General features: G+C 37.3%; 1 protein-coding gene across 3 annotated transcripts in view; it reads right to left on the reverse strand.

Annotated features, from left to right (window-relative positions):
- The window catches only part of SMURF2 (SMAD specific E3 ubiquitin protein ligase 2), a 116,136-nt gene that overhangs the window by 46,754 nt on the left and 47,865 nt on the right, over positions 1–21,517 (reverse strand). The window contains exon 2 of one of the 3 annotated variants that reach the window (XM_060133459.1): positions 4,040–4,078. In XM_060133459.1, coding sequence (XP_059989442.1) covers positions 4,040–4,078 — 39 coding nt within the window. Of the gene's footprint in view, positions 1–86; positions 207–4,039; positions 4,079–21,517 lie in introns of those variants that run through there. The other 2 variants (XM_060133461.1, XM_060133460.1) reach the window with 2 other exon arrangements.

The following is a 21,517-nucleotide window of genomic DNA, read 5'->3' on the forward strand; positions in this document are numbered from 1 at the left end:
AGAAAAAACCTGGCAAGTTAGCGTAGCAATCTATTTAACTATATTGTTTAAGTTTAGCACTATTCATATTAGTATTTCAATAATACCTAACCATTTGTAGATGTGTCTAATGGAAGAATACTTTCCCCTCTACCTTCAATAACATTAAGTATTTTTCTCCTGGGAGGAATCCATTTTATCTTGTTCTTTTGATTCTACCATCTAAACAAATAAACAGATAAATGTATGTCTGCAAGCAAAAACAAACAAAAATCACATTTCTAGCATTCCCTTTAGATGGTGCTTAACTAGTTAAAGAATTAGGACTGAGAAAAACAACATTTTCCACACAGAAGTCACTAGGTGTGGCTTCCAGATCCTTATTTAAGTATGAAAGTCTAAGTCCCATCCTCCTATGTTTCCCTTCTGTTAAATAATACAAAATACAAGCTCTATTCCCTAACAAAAAAATACCTAGGTTTCAACTTACCTGATTATATTATTCTGCAAGAATTTAACTTGAGAGCCAAGTTCTTCCAGTGTAGTCAAAGATATCAAGTTTTCAGAAGTTAGTGAGACCTCTAGCGGTAAATATGAAGTGGCTAAAGTATTTTTAAAAATTTCTCCCCATCATTTCTGAGTCATATAAAATAGCTAAAGCTCAGGAACTTCCTCACTACACTAACGCACTTAATGAGCTGCAAATAATGAAACAAAACTTTCAACTTAAGAGTTACTTACCAGAGAAAATAAAGCTTTATTTTTGATTGGGGAAGAAAAAATACATTCAACCAACCATGTTGCAGCTCACTGACTTCAATTTGGCCCCTATACAAACCTTAACAAAGTACCTTACACACAAAGTTTTTACTTAAACGTTGCATAAAAAATGGAAAGAATTTGATACTAATAAAAACATTCTTTTAAAAACACAGATAATGGATAAATGGATAGATAGGTGATAAAGTTAATGGCAGAATCTAGATGATGGGTATTCACTGTAAAATTCCTTATATGTTGCTATGTGTCTGAAATTCTTCCTGCCAAAATTTTGGGGGAAGGGGGATGTACTGTACTTTTATTTTTAAAAGCCAGTAAGTTTGAAAATAGTTCCAAAAAATGCGTTAGCAAAACTTTTCTCAGCAAAGGTAGATACCCTGGAATAAATAGTATTATCTCAAAGTATACAAATTCCAAAAGACAACACATGGCACTGCATTTTTTTCTATAGTTAAATATATTTATATATACACATATATATACTCAGCCTATAGTCATGCTTCATATTAAAATTTACATTTCCCATTCAACACGATTTAAACTGATTTACAAGCAAAAACAACTATATTACAGTATCAATAACTGCATTCTGATCAATAAAGGCACACTCTCACTCAAATTTGATTAAGAGATTTAGGAACTATTATTTAACTCTTTCTCTGAAATTAATGTGGGCAACCCTCAACTTATAAACAGATCAAAAATAAATATAAATCTATCACAGCAGGAGGACCTCCGCCACTGTGAACCTGCAGGATATTCCATCCTTGGCTGAGTCCCTTCTGAAAGCCTCAGGATTGGCTTTCCTGTTTTCCTTTCCAGGGTCATCAAGTGCTTTTTCCATTCTGAGTTTTAAAGATAATCACACAATTTCCCCTAGTTTTCTTATCCCTGAAGCAAGCTCACAACTCAAGAATTTTTATCAATTTTTACTGCTTACAACAATAAAAAAGGGGAAGATTTCCTTCTTTCTTTCACGTACAACTTAAGGACAGATAAAGATCATATAACTGATAATAATCGGCTCTCAGGGGCTTACAGAGAATTAGAGTAAGATTCCTCTAGATTTCCTAGGAAAACTGAGACAAGGATATCTGATATTTTATTGGAGAAGGTGTGTCTTGGGACTCTAGGGGAAGGAAAAGAATTTGGGAAGGAAGGCTAGGAGACAAAACTGAAGAGTTTGTCTTTCAAACCAGACCAGTTGTCTTGGGGAGTATAGAAGCTCTAAGAGTGTGCACTACTCACTTCCCTCCCTCTTCTTGTCACCTGCCTATCCAATCCCATTGGCCACTTTGCAGTCCCACTAGGATAAATCCTACCTTGGATCAACCTTAAGGAGGGTAAAAGGAGTACACATTGGCTATTAGGTTATTAGCAACAGGGATGAGGTGGGTAGTTCAGCAGCAGCCTGTGAAGATAACATTAATTGGTGGCAGCAAGGAGAGAGGTCACACTGGCCTCTCCTCCTGCGACATGCTTTGGGGTAGAAGGCACATGGTACATAAACTGAAAACTGCTTAATTATGTCCCAGATTATCCTATTTAATTGCTTTCCCATATAAGCATAATTTTTCAATTACATAGTTTATGCTATTTTATAAACTTTAATTCAGGTTCTACTCTAGGAAGACTAAGTAATAAAATTTCAAGTGGAATGAATTAAGTATGATTTAAAAATATATCAAGAGCTTATTATTCTTTTAATCAAACACTTGAAAATTAACTAAGTCAGATATTAAATTAGACAGCATACATAGCCAGTTTTTGCTGGCTGATAGGACCTGAATTTAAAAATCTAATGAACTTCTCTATTTCTAACTTCAAATATTTTTACTTATCAAATTTTGCTGGCTTAAAACGTATGGACACCAAGGGGGGAAACTGGCGGGGCGGGGTGGTGGTGGTGTGATGAACTGGGAGATTGGGATTGACATATATACACTAATATGTATAAAACAGATAACTAATAAGAACCTGCTGAATAAAAAAATAAAATTCAAAAAAAATTTTGCTGGCTTGGACTTTTTTGTTTTACTGAAAATCATATCTTTTTTAATATATTTATTTATTTATTTATGGCTGTTTTGGGTCTTCGTTGCTGCACGCGGGCTTTCTCTAGTTGCAGCGAGCAGGGTCTACTCTTTGTCTTTTTTTTTTTTTTTTTTTTTTGCGGTACGCGGGCCTCTCACTGTTGTGGCCTCTCCCGTTGTGGAGCACAGGCTCCAGACACGCAGGCTCAGCGGCCATGGCTCACGGGCCCAGCCACTCTGCGGCATGTGGGATCTTCCCGGACCGGGGCACGAACCCTTGTCCCCTGCATCGGCAGGCGGACTCTCAACCACTGCACCACCAGGGAAGCCCAGGGTCTACTCTTTGTTGCGGTGCACCAGCTTCTCATTGTGATGGCTTCTCTTGTTGCGGAGCATGGACTCTAGGTGCATGGGCTTCAGTAGCTGTGGCGCGCTGGCTCAGTAGTTGTGGCTTGTAGGGGCTCTAGAGCACAGGCTCAGTAGTTGTGGCACATGGGCTTAGTTGCTCCACTGCATGTGGGATCTTCCCAGGCCAGGGATCAAACCCGAGACCCCCACATTGGCAAGCAGATTCTTAACCACTGAGCCACCAGGGAAGTCCAAAAATTATATCATTTTTACATAATAATTTAAAGCGAATGTGAAGTATAATATTATAGGGTAAACACACACATGTGAGTGGTACTTCCCAATCTTCCCTCGCAAAACTTAATCCTAAATAAAGCCACAAAAATTTTCACAACAGATTGGCAAAGAGACTGCAAATATGTGAACTAAATGTCTGTTTTGGAGTCTGAGACATAAGAGATTCTACGATCAAATGTGGCAGAGATTTCTTTCCTATACTCTGGAAATTCCAAGCAGGCTAAATGACTTCTCTTCCTTCTAATGACTCCTGAATGCATGGGTAAAATTTCCTATAAAATGTTAGGGGAAAAAGTGCTTACGAAATAATCTCAAACCTTTTCTAGAAATCTAGTAGTATGCACACCTTCAATATACATTACATTCATCTGCATATACACACCCGTTTCACACAAATATGGGGGGGGTGGATAAAGGGAAAGGGGCTAAGGAGCACAAAATCGTCTTTAAAACATGTGATGCCAAAAGCCTCTGAATCAAAGAATTCATAAAACAATACTGAGTATATTTCTGAATAGAGAAATCCCTAAACCAGAGAATTCTGAAAATGCTTTCCAAAGAATCTACACACAACATACAAGATTTAAAGTTAATTTACTTACGGAAAAAATCCTTTTTCACCAAGTTTTTTGCACAGAGTACTGTAAAGGAAACAAAAAATACATGGGAAGAATTAAAATGGTGAGACTGCATTGTCAAAGTTTCATTTCGAAACACTGAAAATACCAGTGAATAATAATTAAACACTAACTATAGCAAGGTATGAAATATGATCACAATCTTTGATTAAAGACTAGCAAAAGACAGTTGAACCAGTGGTGGCAACTTCAGCAATGATCACCAGTAACAGCTGAGGGCAAGAAAGTTTTTAAATCTGGTATTCTAATAAAGAACCATTTCCTGTCTTCCATCAAGATCTAGTCTCAGAGTGGCTTAGTGGCAAGGGAAAAATATAGTTCTAAGGAGGAAATATGTAAATTGGGGGTTTTATATATATATATATATTTTTTTTTTTAAGGGTAAAATAATTTTATACTGAAGAGGATCACAAGAAAACAAAGCTTAATTGATACTGGTGACATTTTTTTAAAAAATGACATTCTGTTACTCTCCATCTAAACTCCACAGAAACATCGGCTCAATGACAAGAGAGATCTACTATACCTTCCAAAAATTAAGTTAATATATTGAGATAGCTATCCCAAATCCACATTCTCTGGATTACCTTGCATTAAATTATCACTTACACAGTGATGGCTGCACAACCTTGTGAATATATTAAAACCATTGAATTGCATGCTTTAGAGGGATGAATTTTACAGTATGTGAATTGCATGTCAATTTAAAAATCACTGTTTATACAGTCATTAACTTCTTTAATCCAAACTTGTTACAAGTGAAGGGAAACCACCAATTTCCATATATTCATATTTTAATTTATAAAATATCTATGAAAGTAATGTTGGGTTAACTTCTACCCACTTCTACTCACAGTTTAAATGGTCTGTTCAATTAGTCACACTTATTGGAAGTTTAGTGTATAAAAATTCATTTAACATAAACCTTGGGAACAAGTCTAAATATAATTAATCACTTGAAAAGTTCAAATAAAAATAATTTTGAACACAGATGCCATCAGTAAATGAATAAAATTATTAAGTAAGCACAAGATACTGATTTACTAGTCAGAGTCTCTTAGGCCCTGTCATAGTTTAAGAACATAAGAACTCAATCATGAAAGCTAAGGCCATAACTCGGAGTACCAAATCAGAAACTTGATTTAGAAGAACTCTTCCCTAGGGGCTTCCCTGGCGGTCCAGTAGTTAAGACTTTGTGCTTCCACTGCAGGGGACACAGGGTCAATCCCTGGTTGGGGAACTAAGATCCTGCATGCCGCGCAGTGTGGCCAAAAAAAAAAAGAGAGAGAGAAAACCAAGAGGGTGGGTGTTGTTGTCATATAGAACCTGGAATTGGATCTGATTAAACGTTTTAAGAAAAAAAAAAAAAGAATAACTCCTCTATAAATTTTTATTATCATCATATAAACTGAACAGAATACTCAGGATCAATACATATACAACACATACATAAATCCAAATTATAATCTCCAGTATTGACGAGGCATTCATAATTTTTAACCACCATCCTAAGATTCAAGATGTAAAATAAATGCACACCCTACTTAAGAGAAATAGAAAATATACGGGAAGTCCTCCAACTTCTTGTCACTAAACCTACAAACGTACTGTTTCAACACTCATTCTTTTTTCTTCCTTCCACTTACAATGTCTACTCTCCTAACACCATCCTTCTGCCTGTACTCTGGATCTCATACCCAACCCATCACTTTCTCAAGAACTTTCCCTCCACTTCCTCTACCGATTGCCTCATCAGTATTTAAACATATTCAAGTCTTGCCCATGCCTCCCCACTCCAGCCACCATCCTACCTCTTTTCCTTCATAATTAAACTACTTTAAAACACTGTCTACACTTTGTGACTTCACTTCTTTATATCCACTAATGCCTCAATCCACTGCAATTTGGCTTCCACTCTCACCATTGCCCCTATACTGCTTCTCCAAAGCCCTGGGGACCTAATTAATAAATCCATCCAATGGACACTTTTCATTCTTTATCGCACTTGACCCCTGAGGGGTATTTGCCACTACTGACTACTCCCTCTTCTAAAACCCCTCTCTTCTTTTGGTTTCTGTTTAACACCACATTCACCTGGTTTTACACCAAGCATAAAATTCATTCAAAGTCTTTTATGCCAGATCTTTTTCCTTTGTTCCACCCATGAAACTTGAGGTTCTTCAGGGCTTTACTTTAGGTCCTCTTTTACTCTATAAACCGAGGAGCACAGATATCCATCCTGTAAACCTCGGAATTATATGTAAACTGTTAATATGCTCAACAAAATATTAGCAAACTGAAACCACATGATCAAGTTGGATTCATCCCAGGATCACAAGGATGGTTCAACATATGAAAATCAATCAATGTGATACACTACATCAGCAAAAGACAAAAAAAACCACATGATCATCTCAATAGGTGCAGAAAAAACATTTGATAAAATTCAACATCCATTCATGATAAAAACTACTGAGGGAACATATCTCAACATCATAAAAGCTATTTATGACAAAACCACAGCCAACATAATACTCAATGGTGAAAAGCTGAAAGACTTCCTGTTAAAATCTGGAACAAGACAAGGATGCCCACTCTCACCACTTCTATTCAACAGAGCATTGGTACAGATGACATGATACTAGATATAGAAAACTCTAAAGACTCACACAAAAACCACTAGAACTGATAAACTAACTCAGCAAGGTAGCAGGATGCAAGATTAACATACAGAAATCTGTTGCATTTCTTTATACTAACAAAGAAATATCGGAAAAGGCAAGTAAAAAAAAAAATTCCCTTTAAAATTGCATCAAAAAAAAAAACACCTTAGTAATAAACCTGACCAAGGAGGTGAAAGACTTACATGCTGAGAACTACAAAACATTGACAAAAGGAAATTGAAGATGATTCAAAGAAATGGAAAGATATCCCATGGTCTTAGATTGGAAGAACTAACACTGTTAAAATGGCCATACTACTCAAGGCAATCTACGATTTAATGTGATCCTTATCAAATTACCCATAACATTTTTCACAGAACTAGAACAAATAATCCTAAAATTTATATAGAACCGTAAAAGACCCAGAATTGCCAAAGCAATCCTAAGGCATAACGCTCCCGGACTTCAGACAATACTACAAAGCTATAGTAATCAAAACAGTGCAGTATTGCCCCAAAAACAGACATATGGATCAATGGAACAGAATAGAGAGCCCAGAAATAAACCCACAAACCTATGTTCAATTACTCGTCAACAAAGAAGGCAAGAATATACAATGGAGAAAACACCAGCAAGCAGTGTTAGGAAAACTGGACAGCCAAATGTAAATCAATGAAGTTAGAACACTCCCTCACACCATACACAAAAATAAACTTAAAATGGTTTAAAGATTTAAATATAAGACACAACACCATAAAACTCCTAGAAGAGAACACAGGCAAAGCATTCTCTGACATAAATCATACCAATGTTTTCTTAGGTCAGTCTCCAAGACAACAGAAATAAAAGCAAAAATAAACAAATGGGACCTAATCAAGTTTATAAGCTTTTACACAGCAAAGGAAATCATAAACAAAACAAAAAGACAATCTACGGAATAGGAGAAAATATTTGCTAACAATGCAATTGACAAGGGCTTAATTTTCAAAATATACAAAGAGCTCATACAACTCAATAACAAAAAATCAAACAACCCAATCAAAAAATGGGCAGAGGGCTTCCCTGGTGGCGCAGTGGTTGAGAGTCTGCCTGCCGATGCAGGGGACACGGGTTCGTGCCCCGGTCCGGGAAGATCCCACATGCCGTGGAGTGGCTGGGCCTGCAAGCCATGGCTGCTGAGCCTGCGCGTCCGGAGCCTATGCTCCGCAATGGGAGAGGCCACAACAGTGAGAGGCCCGCGTACCGCAAAAAAAAAAAAAAACTACAATGAGGTATCACACACCAGTTAGAATGGGCATCATCAGAAAATCTACAAACAACAAATGCTGGAGAGGGTGTGGAGAAAAGGGAACCCTCTTGCACTCTTGCTGGGAATGTAAATTGATACAGTCACTATGGAGAACAGTATGGATGTTCCTTTAAAAAACTAAAAATACAATTACCATATGACCCAGCAATCCCACTACTGGGCATATACCCAGAGAAAACCATAATTCAAAAAGACACATGCACCCCAATGTTCACTGCAGCACTATTTACAATAGCCACGTCATGGAAGCAACCTAAATGCCCATTGACAGATGAGGATAAAGAAGATGTGGTACATATATATAATGGAATATTACTCAGCCATAAAAAGGAACGAAATTGGGTCATTTGTAGAGACGTGGATGGATCTAGAGACTGTTATACAGAGTGAAGTAAGTCAGAAAGAGAAAAACAAATATCGTATATTAATGCATATATGTGGAAGCTAGAAAAATGGTACAGATGAACCAGTTTTCAGGGCAGAAATAGAGACACAGATGTAGAGAACAAACATATGGACACCAAGGGAGGAAAGTGGCAGGGGGGTGGGGGTGGGGTGGTGATGGGATGAATTGGGATATCAGGATTGACATATATACACTAATATGTACAAAATGGATAACTAATAAGAACCTGCTGTATAAAAATAAATAAGAAATTTAAAAAATAAATTCTTTTAATAAAAAATAAATTAATTTAAAAAAGAAAGAAAAAAGATGTGATACACACACTCACACACACACTCTGGAATACTACTCGGCCATAAAAAAGAATGAAACAAGGCCATTTGCAACTACATGGATGGACCTAGAGATTATCATACTAAGTGAGGTAAAGCAGAAAGACAAATACCATATGCTATCATTTATATGTGGAATCTAAAATATGATACAGGGACCTCGTTGGTGGCGCAGTGGTTAAGACTCTGCACTCCCAACGCAGGGGGCCTGGTTTCGATCCCTGGTCAAGGAACTAGATCCCACATGCATGCCGCAATTAAGAGTTCGCAAGCCACAACTAAGGAGCCAGAGAGCCGCAACTAAGGAGCCTGCTGCAACTAAGACCTAGCACAACCAAATAAAGAAATATTTTTTTAAAAAATAAAATATAATACAAATGAACTTACTTATAAAATAGAAACAGACTCACAGACATAGAAAACAAACTTATGGTTACCAAAAGGGAAAGGCGGTGGGGAGGGATAAATTAGGAGTTTGGGATTAGCAGATACAAACTACTATATATAAAACAGATAAACAAGGTCCTACTGTATAGCACAGGGGACTATATTCAATATCCTATAATAAACCATAGTGGGAAAGAAAAACAAAATAAAAACAAAAACTGTTATATACACGTGTACTTTTCTGGGGAGAAAGTTCATAGTTTAACAGTTTGACAAAGCTCCTCCTCCCGTCTTGAAAAATAAATTTGAAGAGCCTCTTTTCCATATATTCTCCCTGGTCTTTACCATTTTGATGAAACCTCAATCTATAAACCCAACTCTTAGCTCTTTGTTGAACTCCAGGTCCACACAGGCACACTAAATATGCCCTCAAATTAAAATCACCATCCCCCCCCACCAGCCACTTCCCTCAAACTCCTTCTCCAGTTTACTTTCAATAAATATCCTTGCCTTCCACTCCATTACCCTAGTCAGAAACTTCCATAGCAACCTTCACTACTCCTCCCCCTCCCCACCTCCTGGCAATTACCAATTCTAATCAACTCTGCCTCTGAAATATCCTTGTCTGTCCACTTCTACCTATTACCAGTGCCATCACCCTAGTCCAGGCCACCATCAACTACTGTTTAGGTCATTACAACAGCCTCCCCATCAGTCCCCTGCCTTAAGGCTCAACTGCCTCCAATCAGCTCTCCACACTGGACCTAAAGTGATCTTTCTTTTTTTGTGGTATGCGGGCCTCTCACTGCTGTGGCCTCTCCCGTTGCGGAGCACAGGCTCCGGACACACAACCTCAGTGGCCATGGCTCACGGGCCCAGCCGCTCCGCGGCATGTGGGGCACGAACCCACATCCCCTGCATTGGCAGGCAGACTCTCAACCACTGTGCCACCAGGGAAGCCCCTAAAGTGATCTTTCTAAAAATATAATTTAATTCCTTCCATCCATTTCCCCTCCTAATAACATTCCAAAACATGCTTAAAACATTCCTCAAAACAATCTTTCCACCTGTGCTCTGGATCGCATACCCAACCTACCACTTTCTCAGTAAACTTGTCTCTCGTCTCCTCTACTGACCTCCATTCTCAGAACATTGCCAAGGTCTTGCCCAAAACCTATTTGGTTTACAAACCCATCAGGCCCTGGCTCCTGTTTACCTCTCTGACCTCATCTTCCATCACCACCCCTCCCCTCCAAGAATCCAAGTCCAAGATCCAGCCACACTAAACCTTCACTTTCTCAAATACATTCCATTTCTCACCCACAGCCTTCACGTGCCATTCCCTCCGCCTGAAATATTTTTCCCAGGCTTCTTCACCTACTCATCTTTTAGGTCTCAAAAGGGAAGGAAGCTTTTTAGAACGTGTTTCTCTGAACCTTCTGCCCACTTGTATTTTCACAGAAGCCCATACTTATCACCGGCACTAGTTACACTTTATTATAAGTGTTTAAGTTTAGAATGTTGCTTATAACTACAAACGTGGTAAACTCTATCCAGCATAAATCATGTCTGCATCATTTCTTTATATCTCCCGCACCAAGCAAACACTGTGCCAGGCGTTTGATGGTAAAATGCTAAATGAATAAAACAAACTCCAAAATAATCTAAAATAATTTCATTGAAAGGGCGATTTTTTTATACTATGTGACAGATTAACAATCTGCAAGTAATCATAATTTTTACTTAATGAAATCTCATTGTTATCATTTCCCTCTATTTAAAACATACTCATCAGGTCATGTTTGACAAATTTTCTTTTAATCACAAATAAGATGTTGCTAATATATGACTAAGTTTTAAAGGGTAATTGAAAAAATCGAGAGAAGAATGAACTTTAAAGTTGGGTTCAAAGTTTATAAAGAGAAATTTTAGCAACCCTGAGACTAAGGAAGATAACACAGAGAAACAAGACTAATTTAAAACAAAGAAATATCAAGATTGGTCAGACTGCTAACTTTAACACTATATCTCAAAAGCTCCAGACAGTCTTTTAATTATTTATACCATAGAAGCAAAAACTTGCACTTGTAAATTTTAAAAGGAAATTGTCAAGCACCATTTCAGATTTTGGTAATTTGTTTATATAAATAAATTTTTACCCCTTGGAGCCTTTACTGTTCTTTTTCTTGGGAATGTACTCTGGGTACTACAACCACAGCCCACTGCTCTTTCTGTCCTTGGTACCAATTATAAGAGCTCAGTAAATGCCCAATGAATTAATGAATTTCACTAGGACAAACTCCTATTTGTTACCATAACAAAATTCTCAGCTAAGGAGGTATATATGAGAATCTCCTGAGGAATGTATGTATAATATTATAATGTGATTTTTATATTTGTAGTATAATTTTACATTTATATTTGCACAAATTTATATTTGTAAATCATTTTTTGTAACAGAAACTATAGAAAGTGGAGCCAAGATTGGGAATCGTGGCACTTGGGAAGGGTAGCGGTGCAGAAGAACTTTCATTTTTGTTTTCTAAATGATTATTACAGAAGAGAGGTAAAAAATAATGTTGAGAAACACTAAATTACTGGAAGGGACTAGCAGGAGAGAAACCCTGTAAGGGGGGTGGGGCCAGAACAAAGGCTACGGAGTGTAGACTTTCTCCTAGACAGCTATCAATATTTCAAAGTTTTGAATGTTTAGTAAGTTTTCTATTGAAATAATTTATAAAGAAAGGTGCAGAATTCTTAAGAATATAATTCAATCAACTTCCACTAATTTCTGTACTAAAACAAAACATTATACTGGACTCCAGATATTTATCATCACTGATAACTACAAATGTGGCATTATACCAGCACAGTACCATTACTTCAAATTCCATTAGGGACCATGTCTCACACAGCCTGTAGATCCGCACTGGATTAATTTTACTAGACTAATTTGATCATGTTACTACCCTTCTCAAATTCCTTCAAAGCATTTCTCATTCTTATGTGTACACTCCCAAAACCTAAAACCTATTCTAGCTATTCTACTCTTCAGCAGATAGATGCGTTTGAAATAGATAGAGGAGATAATCAAAATAAGCCAAGATCAGCCTTGCTGGGATACTGGTAACTTCCTCTCTATTTCACACACAAGGAGATGTGACCATCTTTTTTTTTTTTTAATAATTAAATTTGTTTACTTATTTATGTGACCATCTTTTTTAAAATAAATTTATTTATTCATTCATTCATTCATTCATTCTTGGCTGTGCTGGGTCTTCAATCCTGCACACAGGCTTTCTCTAGTTGCGGCGAGCAGGGACCACTCTTCATTGCGGTGCGTGGACTTCTCATTGCGGTGGCTTCTCTTGTTGCACGGCACGGGCTCTAGGTGCGCAGGCTTCAGTAGTTGTGGCTCGCAGGCTTCAGCAGTTGTGGCTCATGGGCTCTAAAGCGTAGGCTCAGTAGTTGTGGTGCAAGGGCTTAGCTGCTCCGCTGCATGTGGGATCCTCCCACACCAGGGCTCAAACCTGTGACCTCTGCACTGGCAGACAGATTCTTAACCACTGCACCCACCAGGGAAGTCCCCAGATGTGACCACCTTGAGATGCTTAATGAGAAGGGAGCACTCCTTCATTCACTCTTTCATTAACATTTCCTGAACACCCACTTTGTGCCAAGTGCAATGATAGATTCTGCAGATACAAAGATAAATAAGACACAGTCCTTTGCCCTCAGAGCTTGCAGGTCAGGTATAATATCATGCCATTTTTGTTGTTTTCTCAAGAAATATTTTTAAATTTCATAAAAATCTCCTTTAGTCTATTTTATTTGAGGCAGTGATTGGAAGAAACTATTTGCAGAAGTGCAGATGCAATAAATATTATCATTTCTTTTAAGCTGATAATTTCTTTTTCTGGTTGGAAAAGAGCTATCTATATGCAACACACCATCTAATAATATCAGAATATAAATCCCAGCTGCAAAAATAGAATGCTATTGCTGCTCTTACTGAGTTGTATTCATAATGAATGGCTGCCTATGCTAAATCTGAATAAAACTCCCAACTGCTCAGTATCTTCTTGCCAAAAATTTCCTTTCCTCCTCCAGATTGGAGTTGCATTCTAATTACACTGCTGATCGGAATGAGGCTGCTTGAGAGAAAGAAAAAAACCACTCAGATATCCCATTTTCCTTCACCCCACAAAAACAGATTTTATAATATAGTACTGTTCCTGCAAGTTGTACAGACTCTTTTTCAACAGAGTAGATTACTCTGTATTTTCTCTGAACTTATATTACCATTGTAAAATAAAACTGAAGTTGAGGACAGCATTCCTAAACAAATTCCAACAGGATGGCCTAGTGCTTTAAAAATGTCTACAATATACACCCTTCCTGATCACGGGCACATGACAACAATTTAGATCTTTCTGTTCCAAGAAACAACCTCTACCTCAACTCCTAAACACAAAATTTAAGTTCTATTGACAATGTGTACACAATATAGTTCTTAAATATGTTTCAGTTATTGTTGCTTGAAACAGGAGCGCTACACAAAGATTCATATTCAAGAGCGTTATTATCCCAAAAAAGCATTACTACAAAATGCTGTACTTAGCAGAAATATCAGATACAACCTTATTTATACCATAACGAAATAGTTAAGGATGACAAATAGCATGCACAAATATTACGCCATTAAAATTATGTAAATATTTATTGGTAAGAAAATATTTCTTAATATGCTGTTAAGAGTAAAAGTCCATTTATTAAATAGTACATTAAATAAAAAGGAATTTTAGTAAGGAATATAAAAAGACTGGATAACATTTATTGAATATTTACTATGTGCAAGTGTATACCAACCACTCTGTGAAGTTAAGTAGTAGCATTACCTACATTTTATATATTTTTTTTTTTGGCCACGCAGCATGTGGGATCTTAGTTCCCCAACCAGGGATTGAACCCGTGCCCCCTGCAGTGGAAGTGAGGAGTCTTTACCACTGAACCACCAGGGAAGTCCCTACCTACATTTTACAGATAAAGTAATTGAGGTTCAGGCATAAAAGACTTGCCAAAGATTACACTGTAAGTGCTAAAGTGGAGATACCAATTCAAATAGTCTAATCACAGAATCCAAACTCTTAACCACCATATATAGAATTGAACATAGTCTGTCAGGTTAGCTTCTCCTTTTTAAAGGAACTTAACACGCTAAAGCAATTACTGGTGAAACAGGTTCACAAAAACAGCTAATAGAAACCCAGGGTGCACAAGGACCTCCTCCAAAAGATGAGCAATTTCTCTCTTTCAATAGATTATAGTTTACCTCTACAATCATATTAAACCTGCTTTTAACTAAATATCTTGTTACAGTGCCATTTAATCAAGGAATTTTAGGCAATCCGTTTCATGCACGTTACAAAACAAATTGGCCTCTAAGTTTAGCTTCATGTATTTAGTATCTGGTAGGTAGTTAATTTATTAATAATTAGTATACAGATGATGTATTAAAAGATACAGTTTCTACCAAAATGAGGTAAATACTCTTACCAAAAAAAAAAGTCACCATTTAAATATTTCATCAAAGGCAAAACCGTTTCTCAAGTTAACCAACTGAAAATGACCCAGTTCACTCATATCAAACAACTTTTAAGTAACTACTTTTTTTTTCACCTTGCAAGTTTTTATTTATTATGGCAGGTGAGCATGCAGCCAACTCATGTAATATCCATAAAAAATATATACATATTCATATATATCCACTTTCAAAAAAAGGGCAAACCCAGACAAACTTTGATTCTAACCAAATACTTCATGAAAATTTACATTTCATGAAATGTAACTACTTTTTTTAACATCTTTATTGGAGTATAATTGCTTTACAATGTTGTGTTAGTTTCTGCTGTATAACAAAGTGTATCAGCTATATGTGTATATATATCCCCATATCCCCTCCCTCTTGCGTCTCCCTCCCACCCTCCCTATCCCACCTCTCTAGGTGGTCACAAAGTACCTGAGCTGATCTCCCTATGCGATGCAGCTGCTTCCCACTAGCTGTTTTACATTTGGTAGTGTATACATGTCCATGCCACTCTCTTACTTTGTCCCAGCTTACCCTTCCCCCTCCCCATGTCCTCAGGTCCATTCTCTACGTCTGCATCTTTATTCCTGTCCTGCCCCTAGGTTCATCAGAACCATTTTTTTTTTTAGATTCCATATATATGCGTGTAACTACTTTTTAAAAAAATTTTCAAACATATGAAGATTTTACTCAAAACATTTTCCCAAACAAGTATACTTTTTAACTGAATAAAACTGAAACAGGATTAGGGTGTACAAATAAGTTTTAAAAAAATTAAGTGCAAACTTTTTCAACACAAAAACAATGATCTACTTTGACATAATAAGGGCAGATATTATTTCTTCTAGCCACAACTGTAAATATTTACCTTATAGTGATCAGAGGTAATTTTAAAATAAAGCTTCTCTTATAAACATAATAATCAAGTTCTGGCATAAGTTCACACGTTTTTTTTTAAAAAAAAAAAGGTTCCGCTAAAGCCAAGCAACATATTCAGCATGAAATAAATGTAAAGCATGTAGTCTAGGTACTTGGCAAGTAGCAGGCAAACTATAGAAGCTGTTATTTTAAGAAACTATCTAAAAGCATTTCTGCTATCTTAAATCAAAATTTCCTTGAATTCATTTCTCCAATTTGGGGATGAAAATACATAAAAGTACTACCCTTCATTCATAAGGATGGTAAATTCACTATGACTTAAGGACCTCCAATGCAGTTTGCAGACTGAACATTATCAGGCTAGTGCTACTGGAGACAGCCACTGCCCCTTCCTCACTGGACACCTTCATTCAAACAGACCCATTTCCTAACTGGTGGCTGCTCAAGAGATTTATTTAGTATATCTAAATCATACAATAATTTACTTTCTTCATCAAAACACCAAGAGAAGGAAACCTTAGTATAAAATTCAAGAATATAGTTGCAATGAAGCCTTAACACTATTCTACACCTAGGGGAAAAGTTATATCACTTTCTGGCCACTCCCAGGTTTCTCTCCTTTACCCTCTTTTTCTAGAGACATTCACAGAAACAGCATACAATAGTGTTAAGCTATAAGCACTATATAAAGTTAAACACTTAGAGTCAGAATGCCTGTGTTTGAACCAGGTGCTGTCACTTATTAACTTGTGACCCTGAACAACTACTTAATGCCTCTTTACCTCAGATCTCATCTGTTACAATGAGGAATACTAGGAGCCACCTCATAGTGTTGTTTTAAAGATTAAATAAATTGAAACACATAAAACACCTGGAACAGTACCTGGTATACAGCAAGTGCTCAATAAATATTAGCTATTATTCTTTCTACTCTAAAACTTCAAATAAAATTAATCCATCAGGTTGCAAGCACCTTAAACAGCAAGAAAGGGATCTTCTCACAAGCTGGTGAGAAGCCTGTCTTAGTTCAGGCTGCTGTAATAAATACCATAGACTGGGTGGCTTAAACAACATTTATTTTTCACAGTTCTGAGGCTGGCAAGTCCAAGATCAAGGTACAGGCAAATTCAATGTCTGGTGAGGATCCCCTTCTTGTTTTGCAGCCACCTTCTTGCTGTATCCTCACATTGCCAAAAGAAGTATCATCTCTCTTGAAGGGCACTAATCCCAATCATGAGGGCTCCACCTTCATGACACAATTACCTCCCAAAGGCCCCACCTTCTTATACCATCACACTGGGGATTAGGGTTTCTTTTTTTTTTTTTTTTTTTTTTTTGGTTTGCAGGATCTTAGTTCCCCAACCAGGGATCAAACCCGTGCCCCCCAGCAGTGGAAGCACAGAGTCCTAACCACTGCACCACCAGGGAATTCCCAGATCAGAGTTTCAACATATGAAATATGGGGGGACACAGACACAAATATTCAGTCAATAAGAAAGTTTATGTACCTAGTAAGCTTTTGGTAAATAGATGAGTCTCAATCTGTATGTCTAGCCTCACTCCTCTCTCAAAATCCAAGCCCACATTTCAACTGCCTACCACACATACCCAATTGGATACCTTACCAGCACTTGAAATTATCTTTATTCAAAATTAAATTAATAAGCTTCCCTACTGAACCAGCTCTTTTTCCTTTTGACCTCCCTAGTTCTGTGAACTGCACCACATGCTTGCAATCATTCAGAAAGCAAATGTCTTTCTTATCTCTCTCCCTCTCCCTGAACACCTAAAGTAGTTGCCAGATTCTATCAGGTATCATATATCTCTCTGCCTATTTCCATTTACAATATTCACATTTAAATAATATATCTAAAGCATTTTATAATGTGCCCCCAAAATTTGTGCACAGAGTCTTTTGCTCGGCCCTTACAAGTTGGGAAGTTATGTTCTAAAATCCACAGAAAGGGGCTTCCCTGGTGGCGCAGTGGTTGAGGGTCCGCCTGTCAATGCAGGGGACACAGGTTTGTGCCCCGGTCCAGGAGGATCCCACATGCCGCGGAGCGGCTAGGCCCATGAGCCATGGCCGCTGAGCCTGCATGTCCGGAGCCTATGCTCCGCAACAGGAGAGGCCACAACAGTGAGAGGCCCGCGTACAGCAAAAAAATAATAATAACAATAATAAAATAAAATCCACAGAAAGGGAAACTACAACTCAAAAGTTGTGACCCGTTCTAACCTGTCACCTAGTAAATGAGCTTAGGTTATTTTGAATCCAGGTTCCATCTTCTTTTTCTATAGATTCCTCACTCAGAGGCTGCCATGATCCCTTTTTTCTCTCATTAACCCCTACATTGAAAATATCATTCTCTTTGTCCCCTGAAATAAGCCCAGGACTTTTCTGCCTTTGCCTTTATTCAAAATGCTCTCCCCATCCCAAGTGCTATTATTCTAACTACTGGGAATTTTTTTTTGTGTGTGTGTGTGTGTGTGTGTGTGTACCATGCGACATGTAGGATCTTAGTTCCCCAACCAGGGATCAAACCCGTGCCCCCTGCATTGGAAGCACAGAGTCTTAACCACTGGAACGCCAGGGAAGTCCTTATTCTAACTACTGACCCTCAAAATCTTATCCATTCATCAAATTTCAACTCCATGTGAAAACTTTTCTGATTTCTCCTTCTTTCTCACAATCTGATTTTGATCTCTCCCTTCCTATGCACTTCCAATACTGGCTCTAGTTGTTTTGTATGTTCCTTCTCATTCTGCTTGTATTAAACATACTCACACGATGTCTAACCCTTCCCTTTATGTCCCATTAAGCTGTAAATTTCTTGAAGACAAAGTTTGGCTTATTTTTCTCTCTCCTACAGTTTATTATATCATATGCACTCAAATACTTGCTGAATCAATGAAAATCCTCCAAAAACCACTGACAAGGTATAAGGATGAGCAAACTAAAAGGTACATAATAAAACAAAACTCACTCCTTGATTCCTTTAGCCTAACTTTTGTTCAAAAAATCTTTTTAAGTCAGGATGGCTTCCTCAACTATTTGTAAGCACTCTGTTTTACCAGAGGGCCCAACTACCTACTGGAGCCCTTTCCTAATAACAGATCTCATTGAGCTTTGTCTCTCATACACAATAAAAAGGTATACTGTCACATGGTATTATCCAAATTTATTAACCTATTTTTAGAACAGTGCAAATAAGGATAAGCTCCCAGGTCTTCTGCATTCTTCCAGGCTCTAAAAACTGTAGTCACTCAAGTACCTGATGACCTACTCTAACAGAGTAAAGTGCCAAAGATATTTAGTTTCCCAAATAGGCTCCGTTTGTAAACACAGGCCACCAGCATAAATAAGAAAGAAGACTGCAACTATAAAAAGCACTGTTAATTATAAGAAAATAATTCTTTATAACTTCATGTTTTTGAAATATTTCCAAGGTTGACTGGGAATTACTAAATTTAATAAACTTTTATTTTAGAATAATCTGATTTACAGAAAAATTATAAAGATAGTCCAGTATTCTTATACATTCCACACCCATTTATCCTATTATTAACATTTTACATTAGTATATTTCTCACAATTTAATGAACCAATATTGATACATTATTAAGTAAGTTCACATTTTATTCAGATTTCCTTAGTTTTCACATAACGTCTTTTATCTGTTCCAAGATCCCACTGAGGGTACCATATTTCATTTAGTCATCATGTCTCCTTAGGCTCCTCTTGGATGTGATAGCTTCTCAGACTTTGTTACTGTTATTCATGACCTTGACAGTTTTGAGGAATACTGGTCAGGTATTTTGTAGAATGCCCCTCTACTGAATTTGTCTGATTTCTCATGATTATTCTGGGTTTAAGGGTTGTTGGGAGGAAGACCACAAAGGTAAAGGTCTCATTCTCATAACATCATATCAAGGGTGTATATTATCAGCATGAGTTATCACTGTTGATATTAACCTTGACCTGGCTGAAGTAATGTTTGTAAGGTTTCTCCACTGTAAAGGTACTCTTTTATCCTCCTTTCCATACTGTACTCTTTGGAGGAAATCACTATGTGCAGCCCACACTTAAGGACCAGGGAGTTATTCTCCCCCTCCTTAACAGTGGAATATCTACATAAATTATTTGTAATTCTGCATAGGAAATGTATCTATCCTCCTCCATTCATTTATGTATCATATATGAGTATGGACTCATAAATATTTACTTTATATGCTGGGTTATAATACAATACTACTTTATTTTCTTGTTCAAATTGTGCCAGCTTTAGCCATTAGGAGCTCTTTCAGTTGGTTCCTGTGATCCTTTGACATACCCACATCACTGAGGTGAGAAGGGGCACACTTCTGTACTTTCTGACACTAGAAAATGCTCTAGGCTCGTCTTGTATGTTCCCTGCCCCAGCCCTAGAATTGGTCATTTCTCCAAGGAGCCCTGGGATTATCACATTTAAACATCAATAAAGACCCACATTTTTCAAATATAAAAAATTAAGTTAGTTAAGCTAACTAACCCTTCAGTTCCTAAGGTCTTCCCCTACCATAACATTAAACTCCATGAGGCTAAGAACTTGTTTTTGATCTCCATTGCATCCCTGCAGCTTAGAAAACCATGCACAGAATACACATTCAATAACTACTAAAAATACTGAAATCTTAGAAATTCTGAAGCTCCAAAAGAGGGCTCAGGATTGAGCCACAATATAACTCGCCATTCCAATGGAATCTGCCTAGATTTGTCATGTTTAGACTCCTGTTCTAACACCACTCTCTCTAATTCACTGCATTGTCTTACAGTAAACAAAAGGCTTCCTTTTTCCACTGCTCCTCCCTCTTATTCCACAGCAAGCCCAAAGATTGTTAAGTACTCCCCAGTAAAACTTCCAATGCAAAGGACTAATGCATTTCCTAGATTCTTTCTGTAATGGCATACTGCCATTTACATCATCCTGTCCAAGTTCTATTCAAATGATCATTTTAACTTCCTATGTAGAGTTTAAATGAAAGGCATAATGCCAAATCCTTATCAACACTGGCAGCAGAAGAAAAATTGACAATGAAAGTGCCAAAAATCAACTGATACCTGTTTACACAAAACGCCCCCTCAAACACCAAGTAGGTATGTATGTAAAATAAAGCATCTGAAACCTACCAATATATTTTTATAAATCTGTAATATGTAAAAGGAAAAAGCATAAGCTAAACATATACTGTCTTATGTGTACACAGTCTGATTATAATTTGAAGGCATGTTTCCATAGCCTATCCAAACACATGCAAAAATAAGTCAAGATTATAATGGAATGGTCCCACTAAACAACCTTATATCTACAATATAATTACAATATTCACTAAATAGTTTTTGATGACTTATTTTTTAGAAAAAGTTACTGGAGAGAAAAAGAAAACTACTCACTACTAACCAAAATACAAGTCATGTAGTTCTACTTTAACCTTAACAGGATATCAAAATGCTATTAAATTATATTACCTCAATAAAATGTAATCTATAGCTACAGCATGAGCCATAGAAGAAAAGTGTGATCCTGATCACAGCTAACTGGATGATGAGCAGCCACCATATTCGCAATGATCCACCCAGTCGGATCCTCTCTCCTGTGAAACTAGCATTGGGAGCCAGAGCCACTACAAAGAAGGAAGCATACCACTTAGAAACAGAAGAGTTCTAAATGGCCTGAGGGGGCCACTGGGAACAGCTGTCTAAGTTCCTGAGGCTTTCCATTTCCTGGATCCTGTCTCACTTAAAGCCAGGCTGCACATTCCCCTCAGGTGCGAAAACTGTATCCTCCCAGTAATGTCTCTTTTGGGTTAAGTTAGTCTGAGTGGGTTGTTTTCCTGTTACT

Source organism: Lagenorhynchus albirostris, chromosome 20 (genome assembly GCF_949774975.1).
Source record: "Lagenorhynchus albirostris chromosome 20, mLagAlb1.1, whole genome shotgun sequence".
Taxonomy (NCBI): Eukaryota; Metazoa; Chordata; class Mammalia; order Artiodactyla; family Delphinidae; genus Lagenorhynchus; species Lagenorhynchus albirostris.